This window comes from Schistocerca cancellata, chromosome 10 (assembly GCF_023864275.1).
Source record: "Schistocerca cancellata isolate TAMUIC-IGC-003103 chromosome 10, iqSchCanc2.1, whole genome shotgun sequence".
Classification (NCBI taxonomy): Eukaryota; Metazoa; Arthropoda; class Insecta; order Orthoptera; family Acrididae; genus Schistocerca; species Schistocerca cancellata.
Genome location: NC_064635.1, coordinates 69,878,118 through 69,899,612, shown reverse-complemented (window position 1 = coordinate 69,899,612; position 21,495 = coordinate 69,878,118). Strand labels below are relative to the sequence as shown.

Sequence of the window (21,495 nt, the reverse complement as noted above, 5' to 3'; positions counted from 1 at the left end):
CTCATTTCTGTTTCTAAATTTTCTAATGCACCACCTGATTGAGAGATCTGATACTCCACATTCTGACTAGTAGAATGCGTAACTTTTAACGAGTTCTCGCAGTTTCCTACCCCAAGGACAAGAGGGGCACTCAGCCTCTGTTGACTATTCTGTCGTCTTTTGACAAGGCCGTTGGCAGAATGAGGGTGACTCTTTATAACAGGTATATCTGGTCGCCATTCTTGTTGATTTTTTTATTTAAAATTTATGCAGTGGCTGGTTTCAAATGCAGGACATTTTTATTAGTATGGTGCGTAGCTTAACTTTATACAGTTCCACCCATCATTTTTTTTTCTTTCCTCATTATGCACTTAAGGCATATACCATGGAAATGCCAGGTTGGCATATCACCAACAAAAGGCAGCTCGGATTGAAATGCCATTCTGGTCCGAGCTGCTAGAGATGGCAGTCGTGTGCATGAGGTGTGTGTGTGTGTGTGTGTGTGTGTGTGTGTGTGCGCGCGCGCGCGAACACTAATGCAACCACTACATCAACTTGCCCCCCCCCCCCCCCCCCCTCCTCCACCAGTGTTATCAATATCTGTGATTAAACTTGCCCTGGTGTCTGGATCACTTGACGACTGGCGTTGCTGTTGTTGAGTCATCAGTTGTAGAAATCAATGTCCCTGGCGGGTCGGCGGCAGCATGTGGTGGGTGAGTCACACGTGTCCGTAGGTGGTGAGGTTGGAGATTTGTGTGTGCCAGTATCAGCAGCACTAAAAGTGTGTTTTAGGCAGTTAATGGAAACTGTTGTTGTGTTCCCATGATGTTGACTCTAAATGTTTTATCCTCCCTGCTGAGCACAGTATATGGCCCATCATCGTACGGTGGTTGTATTGGTTTACATACAGTGTCAAGCTGAATGAACCCTCAATGGAGCTCAGCAAATCGGCAAAGATGAACCAGCAATGAGTCTCTTGCTGCAACAGGCCAGAGTTGTCGCATCTATGCACATAACTTGCTGACGAAGTCTGATGCATCGATGATACTGCCAGCACGCTGCACCGGAGTTTACCAAGTAGTCCAATTAGTTTTCCATGGACCAGCTCAGCCGTGGTTGTGTTCAGATCATCTTTGATGGCTGTGCAGAGGCCCAGCAACACGATTGGTAATGTCCCAGTCCAATGCTGTAAATCGTGAGACCGAAGAGATGCCTTGAGCTGATGGTATGAGTGTTCTATTAAATCATTCACTGTCGGGTGATAAGCAGTTGTCCAAATGCATTTCGTACCTAACTTGGTGGTGAGAGCCTCAAATAGAAAAGGTGTGAATTGCCTGCCCTGGTCCATAGTGATGCATAATGGTACGCCAAAACGGGCGATCCGTCCCCGGAGAAATATATTGGCGACAGTCTCGGCGGTGATATCGGACATGTTGAATACGTCCAGCGAGCAGATGAGTAGGTCTGTGACGATCGGACAGTAAGTACATCCTTCTGATGGTGGCAACAGCCCAACAATGTCAGTGTGGAAATGTTCAAAACACTGATTAGATGGAACAAATGTGCCGTGGGGTGCTCTAACATGATGAATGATATTGTTATGCTGACAGACCGTGCACTGTGGACAAAGGTCTTACAGTCCCTGTTAGTGTTAGGTCACACAAAAATGCTGTTCACCAACCTGCACTGTAACACAAAACACCGAGCTCAGACAGGTTGTATAGTGACAATTGCTTGCTCTCAAAAATCTTGTCATGTCATGAAGGGTCATGGCTTCAATGCAGAGATGTCACAATACAAAAGCACGTTTGATCCAGGCACTTGAATGTGAAGTCCAAATGACGAAGCTGTCATAGTGCTGCTTTGTCCAGGTACTGAAGAAATTCATGTCAGGGGTTTGTGCTCGGTGATGAGAGTGAAGTGTCTCCACTCGAACACGGGTCTGAATTGTTTTATTGAACCGTATCCCACGTACACTTTGTGGTTGTATGTAGACCAGTTCAGCTGTGGAGGAGATAGCTTTTTGCTACAGAGTGCCAAAGGTTGCCACCAATCATTCACCTGCTGTTGCAGTGTGGCCCCTATCACCGTCGCGGAGCATCGACTGTTAAGACGAGTGGCCCTTGTGGGACAGTGTGTGTGCCAACAGAGTGGCTTTGGCGATAGCAGACTTTACATTGCTGAAAGCTGTCTTGGCTTCACTATTCACAGCAGTTTGTCACCTGGTCTATGGGAACTACGTAGAAGAATCTTCACCGGGTTGGATAACAGTGCACAGTTCTGCACATGACAATGATAAAAGTTGATGACGTACAGAAAACGCGCAGTTCACGAATAGTAACTAACTATTGTGTCTACCCTGTGCATTGAATGTGTAGCCCAGAAAGCTAACTTTTGAAATTCCAAAGACACACTTAAAGGAGTTGACAAGAAGTCCATGTGAACGAAGGCATGCGAATACCTGACGTAGATGTTCCAGATGCTCTGGTTCAGAACTAGACATAACTAATACATCATCAATGTACACGTAACAGAAGTCTGGGTCTCTGATCCCTTTATCCATGAGACACTGGAGTGTTTGTGTGGCATTACGCAGCTCGCATGGCATTCTGTAAACTGGAAGAGGCCGAAAGAGTGGTGACAGCGGTCTTAGCTGTATCTTCCGGGGCCGCTGGAACTTGAGAATATGCATGCACCAAATTCAAGGTGTAAAAGGCATGCTTAACATAGAAGTTAACTGTGAAGTCCTCAATGTGCAGTACCCAGTATCGATCTGGGATTATCTTGCATTTAGCTAATGATAATTACCCCAGATACCACCGACATCTAGGCATACCGTGCAGCTGCTACTAGAAGGTATGCAGATGCCCTGCGCAAGCATGGAAGAGAATTCTTGCTTGGCTACTCTTAGCTTATCAGGTGTCAAGTGGCATGGTCGGGTTTGGATCGGTAATGCAGGAGTTGTGAGGATGTAGTGTACTGTAGAATTGTGCATGGGTGCCAGGGTCGGTAGCTGTCTTGTGATCTCTTGGAAGTACTATGTAGGGCAAATCAACTGTGATTATCCGAACAGCTGTACCATCTACACAATGTATACTACCTTGACTGGCCAACTTGGTGACAGTATCGAGTAGTTGATGACGTCTGAGCTGAGGTTGGGTAGTAGACCATAAAATGACAGAAACCTGACTCCTGTTATGGGATGCATCACATTCACTACGACAAATTGCCATTCGATCTTTCACTGTTGGCCTAGGTTTAGCGTGCATGTCACAGGACCATATGTCTTTATCGTGAATCCATTAGCAGCCAAGAGGTGACAACCGTCAGAGCTAAGACGAGTGGATCAGTAGGCACACACATCAGCACCAGTCTCTACCAGGAACTGGAGTTTGATGTAATGATCTGTGATGAACAATTGATGGCTGCTGTTTGGAAAACCTGCTGTTGTCATCACTGAGCTACTGTCACATTTCCCATCTCACATGGCAGTATGCATTTCTGTTCTCCGGTCAGAACTTTCTGTAGTAACAGCAGATCTTCTTAGATACAGATGATTGGCTGCATTTTCCTGGTAAGTGATGCCACTGGACTGCCACATTCGCAGTGCAGTGACTTGCATGGTAAACTCCGTAATCTGCAACTGGAATGATGCAATAACAAAATCTGGTGGTGGGCTGACAGTTGCTACCATTGCAGGCAGGTACATTTCCGTGATTCGGTCTGCAGTCTGCGCTAACATGTCCAGGTCTCTGGTGCATACTGTAAAATCTAGTTTACATGACGACAATGGGCTGCAGGAAACTGGCCACTGCAAATGCGCACTGCGCGTTTGCGCAACTCGTCGCTGAAACTAAACACTTTCGGCATGTTCCAACTTTGGCAACACTAGTTGCATGAGTTCTGAGGTTATGTGTGTTTGTAGAGTGTAGACAAACTGAAATATGAAGTGGAGAACAGAGAATAATGTTCACGTTTTGGATATCTATGCTTTGCATAGGTGTTTGTGGGATTTCAGTGATGCTGATTACGAAAATAAGCAACATATTGCTGCTCCTGAGACTGTCACGTGCGATCAGAACATAGATAGCTTGACACTATCTGAGCTGCAGGGCACATATACAACTGAATTAAGAAAAATACAAGTAAATGTAATTCTAGCTGTAGAAATGCTCTCGTCTACAAGAGTAAAATCCCATCGTTAGAGTTGCCTGACACTTTATTTTATTTATTTTTTTAAGGAATATTGTTGACAGGAGGCAAGGCTACGCAAATCAGAAAGCTACATTCTTTATTCAATATTTATCTATTTAAAACGCTGCAGCAGTGCTCTCCATTAACATATGTTTAAATTTTGAAAAAATGCCACAGTACAGATCTATCTTCAAGAGAGTAGTCTGCAAACCATTCTCTTCTTAATGCTGCCTGCTTCGAATAATTACTGCTGTTAATGTTAATAATCATTAGTGTTAATGAAAAACCGTCATCACCAACTAAAACCGCATCTTATAGCATGCCGAATCTTCTCAATTGTAATGCACGGAATGGATATGTAATTTCAGTTCTAGTGACTGTGGTTCATGCATTACAATATCTTTATTTCTTATTGCATAATTAACTCTAACAGTTCTGGTGACATTCTAAGATAATTAAAACAACTTATTGGGTCTTCCATTACAAATTATTTCAGCAAAGATGCTGAGCAACTGAGCTGACATCTTTTCTTCATCCAGTCAAGAATCGAAACATGTTTCTTATTTTTTTTATCACACAGCGATTCCACGCGACAAGCTCTAACTCCATCACAACTCGTGCGACGTGCAGCTGCCAAAACTTTCATTTCAGACACGACTCAGGAACCCACAAAACGACGAAACTGAAGAGTATACTGGTTTCGCCGTGTCAAAATACAGTCAAATATGAAACCATATGTGTGCAACTCATTCCATACAACCAGTGGTGCAACCCAATGTTGTCGTGTAAACTAGGCCTAAGAATCTTCTGTGCATCCGGAGGGAGATGCAACAGCCAGATATTCCTCAGTATATCTTCATTGACGGCATTCCTCGTCAGCAACTGCTAGGGAGTGCAGTCTGCAAGAAAGTGTGGTCTCCTAACTCCTCGGTTCACAGCAATTTTGCGAGTAGTTTTGCTTCAGACTGCAATAGCCACATGATCAGAGCATTCTTCAGAGCTGTATACGTGTCAGCATTTGGCAGTAAGGCCATAATATCCAGTATCTCGACAGCAGCTACGACGTAGCTGTACTTCGTTTTGTCCGCTGTGACACCGGCATGCACGAATTAACTTTTGAGTTGTGTGAACCATAAGATGGGGTCTGCTGCCAGAAAGGTGGTGGTTTGACAGCAACTCAACTGACTGAAGTGCTCGGGGACATGTTGACCGGTGGTGCCAGGTCCGACATTGCACTACGTGCACAGTGCAATGTGTGGTCGATGCAGATCAGCTCTTTACGTTCGAAGGACGTTGGCAATGTAGATGTGGGTGATGTTTGTTTGCGCTTTATGTTTGGTATGACGCGACACGGTTACAATGTTAGTTTCCATCGGGATAACCAAAAATGTTGCACAAAGTGTGAAATTAACTCTGAAGCAACATTTAGTGTCTGGAGTGTTTACACTGAGAATACTCTACAAATGTCAAAATTAAACAATGCCATAAATATATAAACAAAGAATGGACACAAAGTCGTAGATGTAATCACTGTACAATTTGTGCACTTCTACACCTTGAAGCACTACACTACACAAACACTATGCAACCACTACAGTGTGACAGTCTTTTCATTGTGCCTGTCAGCAGCTCAATGTACCACATTTATGGTGAGAAGCAATCTATCGGTTTCCTTTTATTGTGAGCATTTACCACGAGTACACAAAATTGCTGAATTCTTATTCATGCAACGCTTAACTACATTTTATTATTCACAATATAATTTACAGTCTGCTGATGCCAAAGATACATTTAGAGCATATGGAAACGTATTATTTAAAGAAATATTCATAATTTATGATACCTAGAAAGTACGGGCACGTTGAAATTCAGTAAGATTGAAAGCCCCCATCCTCCTCTTTCAAGCAAACAGTTTACTTTTTCTGAAAAGTTAATATTACAATAGCTACTTACATACAACATTTTTGTATTCCAGAATGTTCCAGACTTTTTTCATTTCTGACAGTGTATAATTTTACTAAAATAACATGTTAGCTTATTGATTGTTCTAATCAGAAATTTTAATTCTGTAGATAATTTGGAGTAAATTTTGAGAACCGTTATTAAAACATGCATCCCATAAAGCAGTATGTACTATTTGCAAATTTCTAATGAAATGAATTTACTTCACCATCTATTGTATCTTCGCATCAACCACTTTTTCTATCTTTCATGTTGATGTCTAAAACGTAACAGCTTACCTCTTTACTATTTTATCATTTCTATATGATGTGTGTCTTCATACAGGTGTTGCTCACAAAACTGCAATAAGTCAATGCTTGACAGTTAAAGTGTAAAAGCAATCGAAACGTATGGCGAGTCTGTAACTGGTCATCAACACCTGCATATCCTATGTTCAGTATTTGGCTTTCATTATTGTGGTTGTCCATCACTTGTTCTGCAAATATGTACAAAAGTTCTGGCGGACCACTCCCCATCTCTTACCGCAGGGTTCCTGTGCCTTTGGAAGACTTGGATAACCCATTCATCCAGCATTTCCAACACCAGTCCTGTCACAGGCTTTTCCTACTCCATCAGAGGTAGGAACACCTTTGAAAGCAGCCGTGTCATCCTCCAGCCGTGCTGCACTCCCTGCACAACATTTTATGTGAGCACGAGCACCAACTAACTGTCTACCAAGTTGAATTACCACTGCCAAACAGTGGCTGTGATCAAAGTCTTCGCCCAGAGGCAGAACATGCTACCGGGTACAATGTGCTCGACCTTGATGACTACTTCACAATTTGTGCTGTCTGCAGCCCTCATTCTAACACCAGCTTTTCTGAATTAAACACATGGGATATATCCTCTGCAGTGTTTCCCTTTTGCACGTGTGTACATGGAAACTTGATTTTAACACCATGAGGGGAACACTGTGTGGCGGATCTGTCAGTTTGATGTGGTCTAAGTTACCTTTTACAATTCTTCTTCAAATACAGTCACCTTTTTGTTTTGTTCTCTTGGTCCATCCACTCTATACCACAGCCACATGTGAACTTATTCTTCTAAATTTCATCTCTGGGTGGAGTGATGCTGTAAGTATGGGTCTCACTATTTCCAGCTACAGAATGACGAACACATCTTCAGCAATAATCTGCTGCATTGTTTTGAATATTTACATCAGTTGTGAAGGCAGATCCAATTGTCAATTACTCATAACTTCAAATACATAATTCAGTACATTTGACCACACCGAACTCAACTTAAGATCTATGATTTACAGTCTTCATTTGTTTTGAGCGTTTAAATTGAGTATGTCTGTTTTCAGTAGGGTGTTCATGATACCTTCAAGGGGCATCACCAAGGCATAAATATCCACGTCCAGAAAATGCTACTGTGCTCACCATGTCGAGCCTTGCCTCTGTTGTGTTACGCCACTGCCCAGGCAGTAAGTGCACACTGTTGTGTTACGCCACTGCCCAGGCAGTAAGTGCACACATCACAGACTGGGGTACGCCGAGTGGATTTTTTCCCAGTGCGTAAAATATTTGTAAGAGACACAACCATCTTTCAGCAGCATGACATTTTCAGTGGAACATAGGTAATTCTCACCAATAACCCACATTACATGACACCTCGCAACATATACTTTGCTCCTGTAATCCCTCCCCATCTCAATCTGCTCTAACCCAGTGTCTCCACAAGATCTACCCATCAGTTTCACTTTCCCCTGTTCTGTTACCACCCTCCACCCCCTCCCTCCACAATCCACACCTCCATATCATCTCTCTCGTGCGCTGCACCTTACCAGCTTCGATACCCATGTATCACTTGCCTAGCCTGTGCACCTGCCACCTCTGTCTTTCACATTCTCATCTCACACATGTGGTGTCACCCTCTGAGCCATCAGAGACTTGTTGCCATCCCCTTCTCTTGCTTCCTGCTTCTTCCTCCCTCTACCCTCTCCACCCAACGCAACCTCCACCCCCAGTCCACCTGCCGATCTGCAATCACAGCACTGTGTGTCCACCTGGGATGATAATGGAGCAAAGGTGTGTTGTCCCCATACAAAGTGACATCATCAAATTTTGTAAAAAATCAATGGGAATAATTATGATGTGTATGTAATGTACAGTGTATTATGTGTAATGTAACATTTGTAATATTAGAGATGATTTTGTACAGTAATAATAATAATAATAATAATAATAACTAAATAATAATAATAATAATAATAATAATAACTATATGATGTACCAGAGACTAAAATACGTACTGCTGCTACATTAACTGCAGAAAGAACAATTAGTTATCATCTAAGATATTCACGCTATTCATATTATTAAGAGCACCAGTAAAGATGTTGTATCCCTCTGTTAGTAGCTGCCTCTGTGATCGGCCAAATATATAATTAAGAAAGACTTCTGAAGAACAGAAGGTATGTAAAAGTTACAAATATTAGACATACACTTTGAAATTATTTAATATGTATTGCTAACATTCCATGTCAAATAATCCAGCCCTTTTCAGAATTTAGCTCCATCTACAGCAACAGAAGGAACATCACTAGCTAACTGCAGCCACCACATTTACGTGGTACATCTGAAATTATTTCAGCTGCATGAAGGACGTGCAACTTACAGTGAAGTAAATTAAACATTTTCTCTTCCAACTCTGCAGCAGACAAGAATATTATCTTCTCAAATTAGTTTTTTTCAGCCGATTGATTAAAAATAGCACAGACAGGCTTCGGCCTGAACTTATGTAGGAACACAGAATCTCGTTTGGATTATTTGAACGTTTTCCTCAATTAAAAACATTTACATAACAAAATCAAATCTGTAACATCAGAATTTCTAGTATTTTCAGCTTATTTAACCACGTTAACACCCTTTCTTTATATTTCTTTCTAACGTAAGTATATTGTTCACCATGTGAAAGAAAATCTCTCTCTATAAAAGAAAGTTGTTATTTTCATTTCAAGAATTAACCTAATACAGAAGAGATAATAAAAATATTTATTTTAACTCAGTTTAGAGATTATTTTTCAAATAATAAATTAAAAATTAAATTATATCCAGGGACAGGAGACAGTACAGTGTGTGTATTTTTGCTCTATCTTGACAAAGGATATCTACCAAAAGCTAACGAAGTTTTCATTCTCCACTGTGCGTGCTACTTGACGACTCAACAAATGCCTCTGCTACTCGGTTAGTGGTCTCTTCTGCTTATTGTGCAAACATCTATGTTAATCACTGCCACTTGTAAACTTTGTGAAAGTTCTCCTAGTCAGTGTAGCTTACTGATTTGTTTTATAGTACTGATGTTCATACATATGACAAAGTTAATCATAGAAAGTGAATTTAGAGTTAATACAAGCAAAGAGAATAAAAAGTAATTTCTACAGTGTGGTGCGCACTTCATCAGTAACTGCTGGCTTCATCTAATAACCACAGGATGGCGATTAAAGAAGTAATTCCTCTAGACTTATGCACCAAGTAGTCACAGATGCAAACCCCTAGACCACAGTGGCCTCACCACTTTGACAGCGAGTCAAAAACTTTTCGGTAGTTGAGAAATACTGCATCCACCTATTTGCCTCAATTAGTCAGTTTGTGTGTCACACGGGAAAAGCATGATTAGGGTTTCACCCTAACCAGATTTTCGAATCCACACTGGCCAGCATGTAGATCATTCTGTTCCAGATACCTCATTGTATTCGAGCTAAGAACTTGTATCATGCTAATGTAATGCAGTAACCCAATACTGAAACATTGTTACAGAAATTTGGTTTGCATATGATTTGCTGGAATAAAAGTAAAGTGATCTTTAAATAGTCTACTGTGAAGAATGACTGACAAAATTTATTGAGGGATACTTTTATTGAATAATTATGTCAGTCAGGGAAGTTCACTTCACAAATAGTACACAGGTTACAGAGATGGAAGAGTCTCTTGAGGGTTATTTCAAACAAAAGGAATAATAATTTAAGAAACCTAAAATTCCAAAGAGATAACATGTTTGCCCAGTGCTTACTCCCAAAAGGCAAAATTTTAACAAGGAGAGGTCCGCAGCAGTGGGACTGGCTTCTTGAAATGATCTATATGGTGACGTAGCTTAAGGTCCAAGGGGTGACACTATGCAGCTATCCAAACTGGTGGGCCCTCATTTGCGAGTAACGGATGAAAAAAGTTTTGGAATTTTGCGTGATGCTCTACAGCTTTAAAAATAGTAGCAATCTACAGATTGGTTGTGTGTTAGGCATATGCAGAAGGCTGGCTGTTCAAAACTCATTCAGTACACAAATTTTTATTTTTTTATTTTATCGAATTGACGATCACTATTTTTTTATTCAGCTAATTGATTTACATGCATTTTTTTCATTTGTATTCCTTTGTCACATCATTTTAATCAATGTATTAACTTAATTAGTTTTATTTATTCATCATAAAGTTTGAACATTTTAAAATCCCGACCTACAGATCAAATTTTTACCGATTCATTTTAATCAATGTATTAACTTAATTATATACCTAAAAACAAAGATGATGTGACTTACCAAATGAAAGTGCTGGCAGGTCGACAGACACACAAACGAACACAAACATACACACAAAATTCAAGCTTTCGCAACAAACTGTTGCCTCATCAGGAAAGAGGGAAGGAGAGGGAAAGACGAAAGGATGTGGGTTTTAAGGGAGAGGGTAAGGAGTCATTCCAGTCCCGGGAGTGGAAAGACTTACCTTAGGGGGAAAAAGGGACGGGTATACACTCGCACACACACACACACATCCATCCACACATATACATAACATATATACATAACTTAATTAGTTTTATTTATTCATCATAAAGTTTGAACATTTTAAAATGCCGACCTACTGATCAAAAACGAGAAAGATGAAAAAAATCTACTTATATTGACTGGGCAATGGCGTCATGAATGTATATTTCATTATAACATGCACATTTTTGAATGGTAATCATCAAACAAACATTTAAAACATAAATTCTTATTGCACTATGGACAAAATAATGCAGATGATGATTTAAACTAAAGCAGAGATTGTAAGTAAAATGAAATTCAAGCAAATTGAGAAATACATAACCTCAAAATCACAAGAACACCAATGCCAGGTGGCAAAAGACTGATAGGAAGAAAAATCAGAGCAAATGATGTAGTTCATAGGATGACAAATATGACATGACAAAGGAATAGAAATTAGAAAAAAAACTGCATTTAAACCAATTAATTTAAAAAATAATGACTAAGTGATTTTGATAAGGATTTAAAAATAAAAAATTTCAAAGCATCTGACCAGATTTGAAGCCACAACCTTTTGCATGTAAAGATAGCAGCTTAACCTTACACTATGAAACTACTCTATTTTTAAGGGTGTCGAGTATTGTACGAAATTCCAAAATCTTTTACGTTGATTACTTGCAAACGAGGGCCCACCAGGGTGAATGGCTGGCAGGATGTGATTCCTTGAACCTTAACCAACCTCATTCTACAGACTATTTCAAGTCAGGCCCACCACTGGTGACCTCTCCTTGTATGTACTTCTGGTAGACACTCATAAAAGTGCAACACACTCCCCATTTTCAGCTTCGTCTCCCCTAACCTTTGCCAGCTGCCGCCCTCTCAACATCAGCTCCAAGTGACCTCTTCCCCCTCCCCTTTCACTAACTTATTCCTTTTTCTGCCCTTGGGAAGGAACAAACAATTTCAAAAACTTGGACAGTTATATCTACTTTTGTGGATGTCTCTTGGCAGTATTTAGAGATTCTGCCTCCTGAATGTAAATAAATAAATAAACATATAAGTAAATTTGATGTTGTATAAACTTATCCATGAAATGGTAGGTTCTCATCCCAATGGGACTACGGAAATTAAAAAAGTAGACCAAATCTAAGAGTCTTTTAGTAACACCGGAATCAAGTACACTGCAATATTAAAGTATCACACATGAATAAAAACATTCATCCATTTAAATTAATGAGACAATTGTCAATAAAAATGACAGGTAAGATCTTTTGGACGAGGTAGTGACTGCCTGCAGCCTGATGACAAGCTTCGCTTTACTTCGGCTACTCAAGCTCGTACGGAGCCGTGGGCACGAGCTTGCGAGTGTCATTGCACTCCCACACCCACGCTGGCCTCACTGCTGTACATCTGCTGTGGTCGAATTTCAACTGCAACGTGACAAAAACGATCAGTGATTGCAGCTTTCACACAAATTTACATACGACAGCCGTGCACAAGAGATGCATCTACTGATCTACTTAGCAGAAGCATTATAGCACTTATCGTTTTCTACGAGAGAAAATAAAGTCATCTGATCCTGACAAAGAAAACACAAAATTCTGAAATAAGTATGTTTTTATTTTTCAACTAGGCACGGCCTGGTTACCAGTCTACCTCAAATCTTCTACTAGACAGGGAAAGGAATCAAACCAAGCTATACTTAAAAATTTAACTAATTTTATTTGCATTTATTTAAATTCATTACTGCAGTACATAAACTATAAACTATTTTAAAAATTTTCTATAGAATTGATTTATGTGTTAACTTAATTACAAACAACATTTTTGCAAGAATACATAAATTTATTCACCTATGAAGTTTGAAAACAACAGTGAACAGTGATGTTTGTAAATATAACACTAGAAGGAGAAATGAATTACATTACCCTTCATTCAGTCTTAATATGGCGCATGAAGGATCGGGATATTCAGCTATAAAAAATCTGTGAACTTCTACTCCACAGTGTAAAAAATTAAAGAATTAAGAGGTAATAATATTAAAAAACATAAACTGAAATTATATATGCGTGACAACTCCTACTCCTACTCCTCATCCCCTCCTCCACCTCAGAAGAAGAAGTTCTGAATGTGTAATGATGTGTGCAGAGATGCCAACTTTTAAGAAAACCAATAAGTAATGTGCCAGATAATGCAAGGAGGGGGACGGGTTGTGGCAGCATATTTTTGATGCATCTCTAAATCAGAAATTATTGAAAAACCAACACACAATTGATCTGCACTGTATCTCTGAAGTACAACTGAAGAATGGAATACTCTAGTTGCCCCCATAGCAGCTAGCACCTCCTGTTTGTTGAAAGTACACTGGTGACATACTGCTTCTTTCGAAATTGTTTGCATCCTCTGCACTAACAGAGCACTTAACAGTTCTGTATTCATATTAGCATGAAATTCTGTATTGTTCTTCCTCATCAAACTAAAAACTCGATCCACTGGCGAATCACAATGTGGTACTAGAAGAACAGCTATCATGAGCTTACTCTGTGAAGAGTACTTTCTTACTTCTGAAACATCAGTGAGTTATGAAGTCTCATACCAAATTCTGTCAGCCTTCTCATCCTTTTCAGAAGAGAATGTATCAAATTAGCATGGACTGAACTCTCGTCAACTTCAGTATGCCGAAGAAATGTATCTTTATTTGGCTATTTGTTGACAATGTACTCACATGTTTTTGTACAGAACAGTATGACATCTGAATAAAAAATTTTCAATGTAGCTTCCTCTAGAGGAACTTCCTGTAATGTAAGTGCTCATGTTTGCTCCAATGACCAACTCACTGCCATTTTTCTATTATTTAACAGACTGAAATGTCGCATGAAGCAAATTACTATCAGATTCCGGAACTGTGGATGTTTTCATGAAGCAAATAATAAAGTTCACTGGAAAGATTATTTAATTCTGAACAAAGTTTATGAATAAGTGTGGCCTCTTGTTGGAGGAATACATTTAAGGGAGTTGATAAGTGGAAGAACAGAGCTGAGAAACAAAAGATAATGTTTATTAGATGGATTTTCAAACTGTGCCTTAACTTGTAGAAATTTTGAGGTGGTCTTATCAGGATACTATTCACAGAGGAACATTTTTAAAGAGTTCCACTGTTCTAAGACCCTTAATGCACGCTGTAACACAGACAACTGCCTAGTAGAAACAGACACCAATATTTTGTGTGGTTTTTCACCAAAGACTTGTCAACATAGCTTTAAAGCATTTTGCCTCTTTGAACTCTTTAGCAAGTAATAAGAAATGTCAATTAAAAACTTCTCAGTATTAATATTTATGAGGCCATTACAGCCCTTTTGAGCAGCTAAGTGTGCAAGATGACAATCACAGCCTCGAACGTGAATATTGGTATTTTCTTTACAAATAAAAGAACTTATGCCTTTGGAAACACCAGTCAAATTACTTGCATTGTCACATGAGAAACCTATATAGTTATGCCATGGAATCTCACCAATTATTAATTTTCATGTTAGTATGCAGAGTCAAGAGGGATGATCGATACAAACTGTCGGCTTTGGCTTGTGATGTAATGTTAATGACTGATGTCATGACACCTTTTGATGCATGTATTCATGGTTTTGTTTTTAGTTGGTGAAGCCAACAAATGTAAAAGTAAAAAACAAAAACTTGGTGACAGACTGAAAAGCCAGTGAAGATGATTCTAAAAAAGGCTGGTTATGCTAACAGACTGATCTGTAGCTCAGTTAGTTTGAAGATACATAGACAATAACATCATGTTATAGTCGCCACATTGTCTACTGCGTTTGTCATGTTTTCCATGTCACTGGTCAAAATCAACAACTCATATTGCACATTCCTCTACATCTGTGATCCATTTAATGAGCATATACAGGGCTTCATAAAGACCATGTTTCACAGGGTTTTAACTTACAGACGTGAGAACAGTGAGTAGGGAATGTTATTGAGTATCCAAGTGAAAAAGACTACTTCAGTATCACATCCATCGAAGCATATTGCTTGTGTCTCATGACACATATTTTATGTTGAGAATGAAATCACACCCAAGGAAAAAATGCAAGGTAGGGAACTGAGACTACCCACAATTGACGTAGTCTTTTAACCCATGACATAATTAAGCTATAGTATATGACATACATTCACAAACAGAAGGAACAGAATACTGACATTTCTTTTGCATCAATAGTATTATTTGGGTTGCCTCTGATGAGTTGTTTATATCTGAATACTTCAATTAGTCTAGTGAAATGAAGAGCATTTAATCTGTGACAATTACAGGGACATATATAATTAAGCTGCATGCGCATGACATCAATAGAGAATACAACCCCATCATTGAAACAAATTTCCCAGGAGGAAGAATATTCAACACTGCAGTATACCGCCAACAGTTATCTATGATTTTAAAATATTCAAAGGCCCACAAATCATCATTGTGACATTTGGATCAGAATTTAATCTGAATTACTTTCAGCCACAAATTAAGTTACAAATTATCATATACAATCTCAAAACAAATAAAAGCTAAGTTCTCAAAACATGCTCCTATTACAAACTGCTAAGCACATGAATATTTAATCTGCATTACTTTCTTGTGAGGTTGACAAGGGGAAAGGGGCGGGGTGTTGGTGGTCACTATCGCACTCTACGTTGTAGCGTCCACCACCTCTGCATTTCTTGTAGTTCATATAACAAATATGTATGTAGTATGCATCAAAATACTCATCTACGTCCACTATCTGATACAGGTTCTCAGAATTTATATTGCAATTTTAGTTTTTATGTGAAAATTTCATCAAATATTCCAAAATCCATTAAATATATTGGGAATGTAAACATTAGGAATTGCCACAGGTGAATCTGTTGCAACAACTTTTAACTCACAACCAAAGAATCACCTTCCAACCTAACCCAGAACTTGGGCTACGGCATAGATCAGTCTGTCACCACAGTCAAGATTTCAGGGTATGGTCGGGTCCAATACCCCTTCCTAGCTCCTTTTTATTCTTTACAGTTTCATTTAAATAGGGAAGTCGGACTCAACACCTTCCTTTCAGCAATGGCACTCATTTACAGTTTCAAGCTTTCTGTGTAAGCACTGTATCATGATGGCTTCATCACAGAGGCATCTATTGTTTGATGTAATCAAAATTCTAAAAGGGGCAGAACAGAACAAGCATACCAACTATCTATCAAAGATGTGAAAAGAAAAAAATGTTGCGAATTCAAGTGGTAAAAAATGTTTTGCTCTTGTGCATCCTTTTGAGCACTTTATTTGTTTCCACTTACAGATCACCAAAAAACTGCAATTTTTGCCATGTCATTCGTTAAGTTTTAATTATTGGAGGAAATTCATAATTATTACAATTGATACAGTGTGTGTGTGTGTGTGTGTGTGTGTGTGTGTGTGTGTGTGTGTGAGAGAGAGAGAGAGAGAGAGCGGGGGGGGGGGGGGGGGGGGGGTAGTAAAGGATATACCACTACAAACAAACACACACACACACACACACACACACACACACACACATACACACAACGACGCCATTGTCCACAACAGAAACGTTGTCGCATCTAACCTGTTCTGCAGTATGTAACGAATGGCCCCATCACTTGCAATGGAGAACACAAGTCTCAACAGAAACTGTAGATTCATAGAGTTAAAAGGGGACTCAGGATATTCATCATCAATAGGCCCACTGACCTCAAAAACTGTGTTTTCATCTCCTCACATATTTATATAAGTTTTTTTTTTTTGTGGTTTTAGGGCGCACAACTTCAATGGTCATTAGCGCCCTGACTACTCTAAGAATGCACCGCGAGGCACAAGTTGACAACAACAACTAAAAGGGAAAACACGATAAAAGACAGACTGACAGGCATAGGATTAAAAAACAACATCATCAAATGTCCTTAGCGAGGTTTGTCAAATTGATAAAACGAAGAACACGAGCAGCTGCTCGTGGGTCATCCGCTAAAATGGCATCGAAAGTATTTGGCAGGTTAAGATCGAGGCGCAGTGTGTTAAGATCTGGACAGGACATTAAAATGTGTCTAACCGTCAGCAAGTGCCCACATGGGCAGAACGGCGCCGGCGCAGCCGTCAGCAGATGGCGATGGCTGAACCGGCAGTGTCCAATTCTTAACCGGGCTAAAACGACCTCCTCCCGCCGAGAAGGGCGTGAGGAGGACGTCCAAGCCACGGGAAGAGGTTTTAAGGCCCGAAGCTTGTTGTCGGTAAGTGCAGCCCAATCGGCATGCCACAGCGATAAGATGCGCCAACAAATGACCCCGCTAAAATCGGACGAAGGGACACAACAAGAAGCTGTCCGAGGCTGGAGGACCGCAGCCTTGGCCGCGGCATCTGCAGCTTCGTTCCCAGGGATACCGACATGGCCAGGAACCCACATAAAGCTAACCGGAGAACCGACGTCCACCAGCTGCTGAAGAGAGCGTTGGATCCGGTGTACGAAGGGGTGAATCGGGTACGGATCACTGAGGCTCTGGATGGCGCTCAGGGAATCTGAGCAGATGACATAAGCAGAATGTCGGTGGCGGCAGATGTAAAGAACAGCCTGGTAGAGGGCAAAGAGCTCAGCTGTGAAGACCGAACAATGGCCATGGAGCCGGTATTTGAAACTTTGTGCCCCGACAATAAAGGAACACCCGACCCCGTCATTGGTCTTAGAGCCATCTGTATAAATGAAAGTCATGTTGATGAACTTCGAACGAAGTTTCAAAAAACGGGAGTGGTAGACCGAACCGGGGGTGACCTCTTTTGGGAGCGAGCTGAGGTCAAGGTGAACGCGGACCTGAGCCTGGAGCCAAGGTGGCGTGCGGCTCTCGCCCACTCGAAAGGTTGCAGGGAGTGAAAAATTAAGGTGTTGAAGGAGGCGACGAAAGTGAACTCCAGGGGGTAGCAGGGCAGAGACATACAAGCCGTATTGACGGTCAAGAGAGTCGTCAAAAAAGGAACGATAAGACGGATGGTCGGGCATTGACAGTAGCCGACAGGCATACCGACAAACCAGTATATCGCGCCGGTAGGTGAGTGGCAATTCGCCAGCGTCAGCATGAAGACTCTCTACGGGACTGGTATAAAATGCTCCGATCGCAAGTCGTAAACCCCGATGTTGTATGGAGTTGAGGCGGCGTAAGATGGATGGCCGTGCAGAGGAGTATACGAAGCTCCCATAATCCAGCTTGAAGCGGACGATCGACCGATATAGACGAAGTAGGACGGTTCGATCCGCTCCCCACGACAAACCACTGAGAACACGGAGGACATTTAAAGAACGGGTACAACGGGCGGCCAAATATGACACATGTGGAGACCAGCTAAGTTTCCTGTCAAAGGTAAGGCCTAAAAATTTGGTTGTCTCCACGATTGGGAGAGCAACGGGACCGAGTCGTAAGGACGGTGGGAGAAACTCTTTGTAGCGCCAGAAGTTAATACAGACCGTCTTCTCGGCAGAAAAACGGAAGCCATTGGCGACACTCCAGGAGTAAAGACGGTCAAGAGAACGCTGAAGACAGCGCTCCAGGACACGTGTACACTGCGCGCTGCAATAGATGGTAAAATCGTCCACGAAAAGGGAGCCTGATACATCAGCTGGGAGGCAATCCATTATTGGATTGATCGCGATGGCGAAGAGAGCGACACTCAAAACTGAGCCCTGTGGCACCCCATTCTCCTGGCGAAAGGTGTCGGACAGGACAGAACCCACACGTACCCTGAACTGTCGATCCATTAAAAAGGAACGAATAAAAAGAGGGAGGCGACCGCGAAGGCCCCATGTATGCATGGTGCAGAGAATGCCCGCCCTCCAACAGGTGTCGTCGGCCTTCTCCAAATCAAAGAACACAGCTGCGGTCGGGCGCTTCCGCAAGAAGTTATTCATAATGAAGGTCGACAAGGTAACCAGATGGTCAACAGCAGAGCGGCGCCTACGAAATCCACATTGTACATTGGTAAGTAGGCGTCGAGACTCGAGCAGCCAAACCAATTGAGAGTTAACCATTCGCTCCATCACTTTACAGACACAGCTGGTAAGCGAGATAGGTCGATAACTGGAAGGCAAGTGCTTGTCCTTCCCCGGCTTAGGAATCGGGACAACAATAGACTCGCGCCAGCATGCGGGAACATGTCCCTCAATCCAGATGCGATTGTATGTACGAAGAAGAAAACCTTTACCCGCAGGAGAAAGGTTCTTCAGCATCTGAATATGAATAGAATCTGGCCCTGGAGCGGAGGACCGTGATCGGCCAAGTGCGTTTTCGAGTTCCCGCATGGTGAATGGGGCATTATAACTTTCACAATTCGAGGAGCGGAAGTTAGGTGGCCTAGCCTCCTCTGACTGTTTGCGGGGGAGGAAGGCAGGGTGGTAATGAGTGGAGCTCGAAACCCCTGCGAAAAAGCGGCCAAAGGCATTGGAGACAGCCTCAGGGGCCACAAGGACGTCATTCGCGACCTTCAAGCCAGAAACTGGTGAGTGGACCTTAGTGCCAGATAGCCGGCGCAGGCTACCCCAGACAACAGAAGAAGGAGTAAAACTGTTGAAGGTGCTTGTGAAAGCAGCCCAGCTGGCTTTCTTGCTGTCTTTGATAATACGACGACACTGAGCACGTAATCGTTTATAATTGATACAATTTGCCACTGTAGGGTGGCATTTAAATGTGCGTAAAGCACGTCGACGAGCACGTAAAGCGTCTCTACATGCTGCGGTCCACCAGGGGACCGGTACGCGACGTGGAGAAGAAGGAGGGTGAGGGATGGAATATTCAGCAGCAGCGAGAATGACTTCCGTGAGGTGTGCGACCTGACGATCGCAGCTTGTGAAGGTTTGATCCTGAAAGGTCGTCCTGGAAGAGAAGAGCCCCCAGTCTGCCTTGGAGATGGTCCAACTAGAGGAGCACGGAGAGGGGGTATGCTGCAGGAGATGGATAACACACGGGAAGTGGTCGCTCGAATATGTATCCGAAAGGGCATACCATTCAAACCGGCGTGCAAGTTGTGGAGTACATATAGAGAGGTCTAAATGGGAATAGGTGTGAGATGTGTCCGAAAGAAAAGTAGGGGCGCCAGTATTGAGGCAGACAAGATTGAGCTGGTTGAAAAGGTCTGCTAACAAGGAGCCCCTCGGGCAGGATGCTGGAGAGCCCCAAAGGGGATGGTGGGCATTGAAGTCTCCAGTTAACAAAAATGGTGCAGGTAGCTGAGCAATAAGTTGCATCATGTCTGCCCTGGTAACGGCAGATGACGATGGAGTGTAAACGGTACAAAAGGAAAACGTAAAAGTGGGGAGAGTAATGCGGATGGCAACTGCCTGCAGGCCGGTGTGCAACGTGATGGGATCGTAGTAAATATCATCCCGGACCAGCAACATAACCCCTCCATGAGCTGGGATACCTACCACAGGGGGTAGGTCAAAACGCACAGAGGTGTAGTGTGCCAAGGCAATTTGATCGCATGGGCGTAGCTTCGTTTCCTGGAGGGCTACGACGAGCGGACGGTGCAAGCGGAGCAGCAACTTCAAGTCCTCTCGGTTGGAGCGAATGCTGCGAATATTCCTGTGAATAAGTGCCATCGTAAGAAAAGGAAGATGAGAGAAGGGGTCACCTCGAAGGCCGCTTAGGGCCTGGCTTCGAGCGAGCACTGCCGCCGCTATCAGTAGGCGGACAGTCATCGTCCATTGGGTCTATAGGGTCATCGGCCATCTCGGGAGGATGGCCAGGAGGGGGAGCTTCCTCCGCCGGTGAACGGCCAGATGTACGGCTACCAGCGGTGCGGCCAGGCGAAACGGATGACGGCCTGGGGCGGCAACCGCTGGGTGGCGCAGGAGAAGAAATGCGCCGTGGCGGAGAAGGAGAACTGTGCTTCCTATGCGCCTTTTTGGAAGGACGTTTGGTGGAAGTACCGGTCGAAGGCTGGGAGGTCGAGGTACGGAGGAAGTCTGCACGGGATGGTTCCTTCTTGAAGGCCCGTGCATCTGACTTCAGGGTCTTCGTCTTAGCAGAAGCTGAGGAAGGGGCTGGTGTCTGTGGGGTGATGGGAGGAAGAGGAGACGTCGACCGTGCGATCTTAGCACTGGCCGAACGGACGACCGTGGTGCTGAAGGTCAGATCGCATGTCTGGGTTGCTACCTCCCGGGTAGTCCGAGGAGAGGCGAGGACAGTACTGTATTTCCCCGCTGGGAGCAGCATGGGCTTCCTACTAGCCAATAGCTTGCGAGCAGCCGAGGTGGACCCTTTCTCTTTGACCCGAATTTCTTGGATACAGCGTTCTTCCTTATAGACAGGACAGTCGCGGGAGGATGCGGCATGGTCACCCTGACAGTTCACATAACGAGGAGACGGAGGTGGACAGTCACCCTCATGGGCATCCCTGCCACAAGTGACACGTTTAGCCGCATTGGAACAAGACTGTCGAGTGTGATTGAAACGCTGACACTGGTAGCAGCGCGTAGGTGTCGGGACATAGGGGCGAACAGAAATAACCTCGTAGCCCGCCTTGATGCGCGATGGCAGCTTAACACTATCGA

General features: G+C 42.6%; 1 protein-coding gene across 2 annotated transcripts in view; it reads right to left on the bottom strand.

Annotated features, from left to right (window-relative positions):
- Positions 1 to 10,011: 10,011 nt before the first annotated feature.
- Positions 10,012 to 21,495, bottom strand: part of LOC126106366 (DNA repair protein XRCC1-like) — a 71,994-nt gene continuing 60,510 nt past the window's right edge. The window contains exon 13 of one of the 2 annotated variants that reach the window (XM_049912630.1): positions 10,012 to 12,348. In XM_049912630.1, coding sequence (XP_049768587.1) covers positions 12,244 to 12,348 — 105 coding nt within the window. In that variant the 3' untranslated portion in view covers positions 10,012 to 12,243. The remainder of the gene's footprint in view (positions 12,349 to 21,495) is intronic. The other variant, XM_049912629.1, reaches the window with a different exon arrangement.